Source organism: Magallana gigas, chromosome 3 (genome assembly GCF_963853765.1).
Source record: "Magallana gigas chromosome 3, xbMagGiga1.1, whole genome shotgun sequence".
NCBI classification, from domain to species: Eukaryota; Metazoa; Mollusca; class Bivalvia; order Ostreida; family Ostreidae; genus Magallana; species Magallana gigas.
This window is the reverse complement of record NC_088855.1, coordinates 46,255,648-46,266,684: the sequence shown is the minus strand read 5'-3', so window position 1 is coordinate 46,266,684 and position 11,037 is coordinate 46,255,648. Positions and strand designations below refer to the sequence as shown.

The following is an 11,037-nucleotide window of genomic DNA, read 5'->3' as shown; positions in this document are numbered from 1 at the left end:
GTTGGTGGGGGGTCCGCTTCTGACTCTAGAAACTATTGATGATTTGGCCCGCAAACTGTTGAATCTGAATCGTTGATACTATTTGTAGAGTTGACTGATCAGCAGATTTATTCGTTAATTTAAGAGGTATTTCATCCAAGTATATATGAAAATATACACCAACAGCTTCATTTGTGAACACATTCCCCGACATTACATTTATGTCTGCAGCAGAAATATAATCCACGTAAGCAGCATCTAAAATAAAGAATTTCGAGAAAGTTAATCATTTCTAAGTTAACTGGCGACGAGTTGTTTACAAAATATGGTATAACAATTGCATAATAACCCTTTATTCTGATGTGCACGAATACAAAATGAAATGCATCTTTGTTTTTGTAACATAATGACAAATGCATTTTGCATATAATAGCCTAAATATGTGTGAATAATTATTTCATGCCGAATACTAGTAACCATGTTATTATCATTTATCGGGAACATCCACATAGCATTTCCATCGAAGACATTTTTATCATTATTGTGTACATAATGCAAATTATATAGGGGTGTAATTGTTATAGCCATCATCCCAGAGTGAAGGTTTACTAAATTTATCCTAGTTGAAGATTTGCTTTGCAGATTACTATTTAAAACGGCTTTGACAGTTGGTTTTTTTTTTGGCGGGGGGGGGGGGGATAGAAAGTGTAAACTACTGAAGTACACATGACAGACGGACAGACAATCATTAGAGACACAGATACCAGCGACCATGCATGCATATAGCTTGTATTGTCCATTAGACATCAAACACGGAAAATCAGACAGATGTATCAAATTACATGCCTAATCACTCCAATAAATTATCTACGTCCTGTGATATCGGCAAAATACGGAAAACATATAGAAAGAACAACAAAAGGAAGACGAGGAGAGTCGGAAATGCAGTAAAATAAATCAATCGTACCAACCAAGTTCGCATGTCGGTCATTGGGCGATTTTAGAGAGGATCTTTTTTTGCTTTTCATCCGGTATTGCAGTTATCGTATCGAGTTATCGTACCGTATATCCGGTCATTTTTCGCAATGACCTTTTTTTTTTCCTTTTTTTTTTTGCTTTTTAGCGATCAATTACACATCGCGAAATGATAAATATCCTAAAATCGTATCCGGTATTGTTTGCTTTGAAAAAAATAATTCATATCGCAAAATATGACTTAAGCATATAATATAAAAAAGTTACACATTTTCCTCGGTTTTTGCAAATCTAGTGACACGCGTGGAAACCGGATACTTTGGTATACGGTACATGTATCTACTTAGTGCAGTTTCAGCTGACTGAACCTCTCCACAAACAATATCATCGCAGGGTTCGTCTATATTGCACCCTACGAATCAAACACAAACTGGAATCAATGCTTTATAGGTGTTTTTTTTTTACATAACTCTTTTACGAAAAAAAACTGTACTATAGTAGGACCTATAGGAAATTTTGCAGTAGCGTGCTATTTTTTTAACTCGCAAAAATACGCGTAGGCCTACATACATTAGGCTAGTAATCATGAATGATCAATCGTAGAAGAATTACCCAACCTCATCTTAACTATAAAATATAATTTCACGTAACTGTCATGTCTTGCGTTGACTTTACATATAATTACATAAATAGGCCTAACTTATACAGATTCATTTTTTAAGATTAGCTCTTCGTAGACAACCAAAATATTGTAAGAAGGCATAATGATTATACATTACAACATTTTAAATTGTATTAAATAAAAGTATCGATAATAATCTTTTGTGGCATTTGGATAAAAATATGCATGTTATTGTACGAATAAAGTTCCAAAGTTTTATGATGTACGAATCATGTGTGACGTCAAAATAAAATGAGCAAATCAGTGACGTCATAGTCAATTATATAGCAGTTGAAGATCCTTTTTAAAACTTGGGGTTTGTTCTTTACGTTAAACTTCATAACCATTAAGTCGAATTTAATCATGAAAAGAAAGAAGTTAGAGCGCAAACAGGAAGACAGAAAACAGTCAGGAGAAGGAAATCATCATGCTGGACAAAGTAGCCATATGACACCCCCAAGGACGAGAAACGTGAGTAGAGAATGCACGCCGAATAATCTGAAAAGAAAGGTGGATTGTGTAATTTATACATCAAATTCAAAAACCAGGTTGAGTAAATCTCCGCAAACCAATAGGTACAACTCAGATAAGAAGAAAATACCCTCCGATTTCGAAGAAGCGCTTGATAGTTCGTCTGGTATAAACTTTAGATCAGGACGCCGAATTCATTACACTTCAAGCTCAAAAACCCCTGTTGATTCAAATAAACTTGAAGTATCCAAAAGTGTCGTTAGTTCATCAGATGAAAAGTGCACGCCGTCAAAATCATATTCGCCAAAAACAAGAGCTTCAAAGGAACAAAAAATACTGCCAAACTGCTTCAACTGTTCCCCCGATATTGTCTTTAAATCAGGACGTCAAATCAACCATCACATAAGCCCTAAATTAAAAGCCAAAGGTACGGGTATTCATCAAGAATCGAAAAATGCAATCGCCACAAACAAATCACCCCAAATAAAGAAAACTCCTATTAAAAAACAGTCTCCGCAAATACTAAAAAAATGTTCGGAACGACTAAATCCAAGAATCGCAAATTCCCCCGAAACTTCTCCGGGCATACACTTTAGATCAGGGCGTCGAATCTTTTACTCTCCCAATCGAAATAGTTATAGTTCAACCCCAATTAGATCTCCAAGAATGTCGGGAACACCGTCAAGTTCGTCAAACAAACAGGACACGTCGTCAGAATTACTTCGTTTAAGGAGAGAAAAAACAAGAGGAGATAAACTGACTCCGAAACTGAAAGAATCGACGGAGAGTTCCAAAGGCATAATATTCAGATCAGGACGCCGATTCTATTGTTCCCCTAGTACCAATTTAGGAGTTGATCTCAACCAAGAATCCAGAGGCCTAATCACACCAAAGCAACCGCCACTTAAAAAACATACGCCATTAAAATCTACAGAATTTAAGAGGAGCCTTCAAATGTCGACATCCGAAACTCCACGTGCAAGCCCAGTCACAAGGTCTTGTAGTAAAAAATTGTCCATAAGCCCCGCAATACCAATAAAGCATGAGCGGAAGTCAAAAACATTAAAGGAAGAGGTTGGTTCTGATCTTGACAATACTGAAAAACCAAAGATAAAAAAGAGAGAAAGATTTAAGAGGAGATTATCTGAAGAGGAACCATTTATAAGAAGAAAGAAACTGCGAAGCGAAGTTAAGAATGATGAACTATGGGAAGGATTTATGCCCATTCGTTTTAAACGTCTTACTCCAAAGAAAGGCGGTTCCCATGAAAATGACAAATCCCAAAAGACAAAGAAAGGCGGTACGGACGGACAAGACAAAGATTCCAGTCTAAGTGACGGAAATCAAAGAAGATGCTTCACTGATCTCTACAATGAATTCTTGTTGAAAAGTGAAAGTTTGGCAAAATACCAACAGAGAACTGTAAGGAATAACGTTAAAGGATCGGTATCCAATGACGAAGTAAATAAACATCAGAACATTTTCAAAGAAGTGCCAAAGTCGTCCAAATCAATAATCTTTACAAGAAATGGTCAACAGAAAGGAGTATTAGATGTTCAAGAGATTTTATCAAAATTCAAAGAGGAATGCGAAAATGAAAAGAAAAGGAAAGCACAGCAACATGAAAAACCCAGTATACCAATGCTTACGGATGATGATAACGATTGTGTTGAAAACAAAAGTGGCAGTTTATCAAACCAAACCACATTAGTGGATAGCTCTATCATCACCCCGAAGCGGAGTGCGAGGCTTCAAGAAAAACGATCTTCGGGAAGGACTCCTAAGTCTTTATCTAGCCAAGCTGTTCCCTCAAACCAACAAGAGTCTGGGTCTAAACTAAACAGATCAGCTAGAGCTTTGCTGTCTGATAGCACACAGTTAAATAGTTCTTCAGAAATTACAGATGATTGCGGTGGCGGAAAGAAAAATCACGAGCTGAAATTAACAAACGTTAATGAACCTGCTACAAACAAAAACAAAGCTACAGCTAAGTTAACTAAAAGTGAGGAACGAGAGTACCATATCGCAGCTGATGTTGTTTTAAAGAATCAACAGAACAAAGGGACCGAGCAAAACAAAGATATTGAATGCCAAAGAGAAATAAAGACTACCCCAAAAAGCAAAACTCAGACAAGTCAAGTAACATTCAGTATGGCCACCAGAAGAACACCTCACCGCAACAAAGTCAAACAAGGTGATGAAAGAAATCAGGATAAAGAAACAAGTGGGATTTGTGAGGATTGTGATACAGGTGTAACAAAAGAACAAGGAAAATTAATCAGGTTTATTGACAAAAAGAAACCGAATCAAGACCAGGACAAGAAAAGACATCCTGACTTAATTTCTGCGAGGGAATCGTTAGAATATGACATTCAAGAAGATGAAGATAATAAAACAAAGCTAGAACAGTCAAACGACTCTCAGTTCATCAAACTACAAACAGGTGCCCGAACTCAGGAGTGTATGGAGGAGACTGGGGATGTTCAAGATCATATCATTAACTCGAGCCATTCAACAGAGTTCAGTAACAATGCACTTACAAAAACTGCTAAAAGCCCAATAAACATCAGTCAAAATGATGTAGACACTCAGATTACTTCCTTATTAGAGTGTGAAAATGAATGTGTGAAAGAAGGAACGAAAGACAACCAGAGAGTACAAGATAACAGAAATGAAATTATCATGGAAAAATCGAGTATTGATAAACAAAGAACGGAGATAATTGGTAGCTTTCAATTAGATATTATTACAGATATTTTGCAGACAATTGTAAATCAGGTAGAAGAATCTGCAAAAATTAGAGAGGTGAAACTTGCGGGAAAATGTAGACCAACAGAAAATCGCGAGATGCCTGCTCATGAATCACTGCCTGAAATATCGGAACATACCAGTCAGAAATGTTCGGTATCTAGTGTCAGAACAGAACACCATGACCAAGTACAGAGCAGTCGAACCACTTTAAACTCAAAGACTGAAGAAGCTGAGGCAAAACATGAACCACTCAAAATTGTGGTCAGGAAAACGGACCATGGCGCTCAGATAATCAAACAGTCTCCTCAACTCCCGCGCTTACAGCAAACCCCTGAACGATACGCAATTGACCCAAAAACCACAGAAAAAGGACTCTTGAAAAATTCACAAGATATCGCTAAGATAAATAAGAAGGAGGACACGGCTTTACATAAGCAGACTCGCAGCAAGACTCGTTCAGGGGAGGGGGAGGTAGCCTGTGTTCTAGATAACCCGGATATAGAGCTAAGACCGTCCCGCAACAAAGAAAAACAACACCCCAGGCCAATGCCAGCTAGTGTGTCAAATGACAAAACTAGCACACTTTTTAAGTGAGTATCAATTTTGAATTTTAAAAAGAAATGTATTCGTAGCCAAATACACATTTAAAATAAATTCTCCCACTAGTTCAACGGCATCGACTCCGACAAGAAGTTCGGCTGCAGACCTCGCTTTACTTCAGAATCAGACAATAGGAAAACATGCCAGTATTCTTTGGTCTAGGTATGATGACAAACATTCCTCTCTCTCTCTCTCTCTCTCTCTCTCTCTCTCTCTCTCTCTCTCTCTCTCTCTCTCTCTCTCTCTCTCTCTCTCTCTCTCTCTCCCAAAAGAAAAATTCATCGTATTATACATGGATGCTTAAATATGAAATTTTTGAATGCTTAGAATTTCAATATAGTGAGAACCGGCGACACTTTCAACTGACCTGCCAGGGTCGCGATTCTGCGGGGGTGGAGGAGATGATGCGGATAGCGTGGGAGGCTCTTGGAACCAAAGAGAGGCTGAAGTACTACCAAAGAGCGCAAAGCGCCACCAGGGATGAAAATCGTCATTCTACGACCAAAAAGAAAAAAGGTTTAATCTCTCTCTCTCTCTCTCTCTCTCTCTCTCTCTCTCTCTCTCTCTCTCTCTCTCTCTCAAATCTAATCAATGCCTCTGAAATCAGGTCATGCGAATGATGTATGAATAATAAAAAATATAACTACTCCTGGTTGATATGAAAATTTGTTTTTGATAAAGATAAAGATTCCCGAGGGGTTCTTTTTTTGTGTGTATTTTTTCTAGACTTGTTACAGTTGGTTATAAATATATTTATATATGATTTCGATTCACCCCCCTCTCCCAAACAATAACAGAGTGTATTCCAACATAAACGTAGTTGTAAAGTACACAGGGGTTATCTTAATCCTTATTTATATGATCAATTAAATAATGTAACATATTTTTTGTTATTAATTTGGTCTAAACACATAATTCACAATTTCAAGGGAATTAAACAAACTCAGTGTATAATTTGCCAAACTGGAACAAAATTTTAAATCAATGCAGGCAAGAAATTGCTATATTTTTTGGATAAAAATTGAAAATAAATGCCACATTTCTGATATTGCAACGTTTGACTAATTTTAGTTTCCAGCGGATAATTTAAGATTAATGAAATCAACAGTTAACGTTCTTTCCTTGTTAGTACTTTAAAAGTCGTCTACAGCCAAACATACCAGATATCACTGGCATTCTATGAAAAGTGGCATCATTTCATCAATGGGCCAACTTTTTTTATTCTAATAAAAGTGCATGGGGTGTGTTTCATCGTTATAGAAAAAGATTAACCATAAACCATGCAAAAAACAAACGGTCAATTTTTTCTTCCTTGCTGATTCATTTTGATAAATAAAGAATCAAAAAACCACAGCTCTTTGGTTTGCATACTATCCATTACCATTGTGGTGACTTACTGTGATGTTAATGTGTGTTATATACAAACAAAATCGGTGCGTGTAGAACCCAGTTATAAAAAAGGTTATTACAGAAAATCAATACTCATCATAATGGTAAATTAGAGCTCAATTTCTTGATATCATGTTATAAAAACTTTATTATTTTCCTCTCGTATATGGATTTTTTCTGTTAATAGCGAAAAATCGTAAGGTCTTATTTATATCCAGGGGAAAATGGATGATTGGTAGCCTAAAACATTGATACTCCAAACCTTAGTAGAAACGTAGATATTGTAAATTGCTTATAATCTTAACATGGTCCGCGGATTGATATCTTCTTCGAAGATCAAAGACATTTTTGTTTTGAAATTATTTTACTGTATAATACACGCAAATGGATTGGACAGTTATTTCAGTTTAAGGTGCCTCACTACATGTACACCTTGAAATAGTTTCTCAAATCAGCAGAAAATTACTTGATTATGATAGAAAGCAGGATGGATAAGAAGTATATCCGTCAAATAGGCGAAAAAATGTGCAATTTAGGTAAAATATGATATTTTCAAAAATTTCATTCAGTAAACATAAACAAAAGCCCCAGTTTGATTCGAACTCATGACCTGCGTTTCACAAGCCTAATACTTTAACCACTGAGATATGACGATATACATCTTAATCGATTGATACAAACATTTAAATCGCCATCTTGTGACGTTGTGTCTTAAAAAGTATGTCACGGTATGTGTAGTGAAGTACTTAAATAGTACTCTCCAAAAATACATATATCTGGACGTATTGAAAATTGTTCGTAGACAACGTTTTAATTTGTATATCTTGATAGCTACAACAAAGCATTTAAGACATTTTTATTTAAAAATTCGCGTATGAATATTTACGAATTCCTTTGACTTTTTTGAAAATTTATTTTAAATACAAACGCGTAGTTCCGTTCATCAATCAAGTGGCAATGCTTATTCAAATTATACACACAATCAGTCAATCATTTAAGGAATGAATGCAATATTTTTTAGTTTTATACGATATAAAATGGTTTGGGGCAGTTTACGCTATATAAACCGCGAAGCGGTTTATTAAAAAGCGTAAACTGCCCCAAACCATTTTATATCGTATAAAACTAATAAATATTGCATTCATTGCTTTTAATTTAATTTTTTGCTATTAATTGTAGATAAAAACAGTCATTTGACCTTTAAAATGACATCAAATTGTACAAAATTCAAACGTAACGTCAGGCGGATTAATACATTTTTTGACGTTAGTCTGACTATGACGTAGGCAACATTCTTTATACCAAATAAAATAATTCTTTAGCCAATCAGAAAGCGCGTTACAACCAGAATTAAATTATATTTGGATATATTAGATAATTTAAGGAGGCCGATTTGGGTTTTTTTGCGGAAAAACTACAATAGCAAAACTCTTTATTTTTAAACCATATGTTATTTAAACCAACTCTACTTTATTTGCGAAGGTTCATGAAAATCGGCCGTCTGGTTCTTTTTAGGGACCATCTCAAAATAGAGGTACATTTACTATAGGAATATATAGGAAACTGTCATTTTCCGCACATCAAAGCAGTTTAAAAACATACTACAATACCTTTTTTTCTCAAATTGTTATATATGATTAGTAATATAATTTCCTACCTTATATGTAAAAAAACACAAAATTCTACCGTCTGGTTTTTAGTGGGGGCCATCTCAAAATATTAAAATGCACCAAATTTTGCTATATATTTGGATCATCACGAATGATGATTGGTATAATGGATTCATTCCAAAAAGGAGGAAAATGTCCTCGAGGATAGCATCATTCTGTATTTAAAATTTCAACAGCATACAATTTTTACTTTTTCTTTTATGTAATTTCTTATAACGTACTCCTACAAAGCTTCATTTTATCATAACGTCATAAAAGCGCAATGGCAATGCTCCCCTACCGCACAACGTAAAAATCGTGTTAAAAATAAAAATTTCCTTTAAAAATCTTAATATTTTTATCTGTATTTTATTTATTGTGTTCGATTTTATAAATGATATCGAAAAAAATTCATAAGAAGTATAAATCAACTGTATTTTATTAGAATGCGCAAAAACATGCGCAATGCAAACTAAAGTCGGCCTCCTTAAGCACCATTAAAAGTACATTGTACTATACTAAGTTTGACGATGCGTTGATTAGATTACATAATCAATCGAAACTTACGATATGACCAGAAAATGGGCTGAACAGACTGTTCTAAGACTTCTTTTTTTTCTGTAAGAGTTCATTCGACCATGAAGGTAGCGAGCATTGCATTGGATGTTTTATTCTGCAATGATCGCTACCGTCATAGCCTGAATATACGGCCAAAGAAAGCAATTGCATGAATAAATACTCAAATTTAGGTTTTAAACTCAAATTCTCCATACAAATACGATAAGGTGAACAAGAACTGTCCATGTGTATAGTGCATTTAGGTAACGAGCTCGTAGACTAATACACACGAAATAAATGATCGTCATTGTTAGCATGAACGTATTATGTAACGGCTGATAAAAGTTTACATCTTCTTACTCTGACTTTCGTGATATTCTTTAGACATAATGTTATTATATTTGTGTGCCTATTCTGTCTTGTGTAGGAGGTAAAATCGCTTTTTCAGACCAAGCAAGCAAAGAAGACTTAAGTTCTGATTCCCAGATGAAGTATTTTCTTCAACTAAAGAGATCTGAACAACAATTGGAGATTGCCAAGAATTTAGAATACATATCTGAAACGTCAAAAGAAACGTATATCAGAATGATGAAGGTATTCAAAATAGAATCTCAGAAAGCAAAGAAGAAGGAATCCAAAACGACAGACATGCAAGGGATGTACCATAAGCTCCTTTATCAAATAATTCTCGACGCAAGGGAAACCGTTCGTCACATAGAACGTCAGAAGCGCGATCAAGAGAGGATAGCAATGCGGGAGGAATTCAGCGAAATCACCCGGAAGTTGATTGTTGGAGAAGGTGTCAGTTTCTCGAAGCACATTCGCTCGGAAACCCTTGCCGAACTTCTGCTAGATCTCAACGACCTGGAAACGAACAGCAAAGTGTCAGTCAATGGTGTGCCCATCGTGTGCAGCGAATACAACGCCATTTTGGATGATTTGCTCGATTGTGAATTCGAGTTCGCTGACTGTTCAGTCCTTGATGATCTTCCAGAAGCAAATTCACAGGTTTCTACGGAAATTCTTTCTCAGGTCTACCCTTTCCTCAACATACATGTTTATTTCTGTTTCTAGTACCGGGGTATTTCATTTTAAAAATGCAATCTTATTAACACTATCTTTTATTTTTTAAATTTCAGATGCATCAAGAAACGTTACCAGATTTAGAGGTCACAGATGAGTATCTCATTACCATGCCTACCAATTCAGCAAGCAATAACATTTGTCAAAAGAGAATGGAATTGATTTCATCAGATTTTGACAAAATCACATCTCAGTCTTTTAGAGAATCTCAGCTAGACAATCCTTCGAACTGTTGCGAACTGAACTCGCCTTCCTGTTTTCTCAATAACTGGTTGGTAGCGGACCAGTTTCGACGTTTGTCTCAAGGCTGTGTACGTAACGAACAGATTCTCATAGACCCAAAACTTTTGGCGCCAGTTCTTAGACCATTAAAACGAAGAAAACCTCAAGAAAGGTTTCTACCCCGTAACAATCAGGCGGCCAAAAGTCAGAACTCAAACAACAACTTCTCAGATATGTACTTGCAAGCTGTTCCCACTGTCTATCAATATCCCTATGATTTGGTAACCTTTTCTCGATCCGCCAATGTGATTTCTTCCACAGTTAACAATGGTGGTATCAGATACATCTATACTCAAGGAAAGAGCAGCGACGGCAGTCAATTGTCTCATTGATTCAAAGATAATAAAGTTTGATTAATTGTATAATATAGGAAAAACTCGAATATAAATTTGAGATCAAAGCTTCATACAAAATATGTTCAGCCAAGTTTAGGCTAAACAAGATCCCACTTTGAGAGATGAATTACAAGAATAGTTTATTAAAATAAATTAACAAGCCGCCACGGGATATGGAAACGCTCTTCGGGTAAATAATTGTTCTTGAAAAAAAATTCACGTACACTGCTTCGAAAATAAGCAAAGCAGATGTTTTGAGATAGTTACTATTTCAAAGAGCCCGTTTAAAAAAAGATATTTTTAA

The 11,037-nt window shown here is 35.6% G+C and overlaps 1 protein-coding gene across 5 annotated transcripts; it reads left to right on the top strand.

Annotated features, from left to right (window-relative positions):
• Positions 1-1,882: 1,882 nt before the first annotated feature.
• LOC105349223 (serine-rich adhesin for platelets) lies at positions 1,883-10,755 on the top strand. Of its 5 annotated transcripts, XM_066080025.1 has the most exons (6): positions 1,889-2,086; positions 2,191-5,427; positions 5,504-5,599; positions 5,778-5,953; positions 9,461-10,065; positions 10,173-10,755. In XM_066080025.1, the coding sequence occupies exons 2-6, from the start codon at positions 2,753-2,755 to the stop codon at positions 10,728-10,730; spliced, it is 4,110 nt and encodes a 1,369-aa protein (XP_065936097.1). In that variant the 5' UTR covers positions 1,889-2,086; positions 2,191-2,752; the 3' UTR covers positions 10,731-10,755. The 5 variants fall into 5 exon arrangements, with proteins under 5 accessions (XP_065936098.1, XP_065936097.1, XP_065936094.1 ...); XM_066080022.1 differs by having other exon boundaries at positions 1,889-5,427; XM_066080023.1 differs by having other exon boundaries at positions 1,890-5,427; positions 9,482-10,065.
• Positions 10,756-11,037: the final 282 nt, after the last annotated feature.

What these genes read in the sequence shown, in the direction of transcription:
- LOC105349223 (XM_066080022.1), top strand. Translation starts at nt 1,979, where the DNA reads ATGAAAAGAAAGAAGTTAGAGCGCAAACAGGAAGACAGAAAACAGTCA. An exon ending in AAAACTAGCACACTTTTTAA is followed by an intron (nt 5,428 to 5,503) that starts GTGAGTATCAAT and finishes TTCTCCCACTAG; the next exon opens with TTCAACGGCATCGACTCCGA. An exon ending in TACGACCAAAAAGAAAAAAG is followed by an intron (nt 5,954 to 9,460) that starts GTTTAATCTCTC and finishes TGTCTTGTGTAG; the next exon opens with GAGGTAAAATCGCTTTTTCA.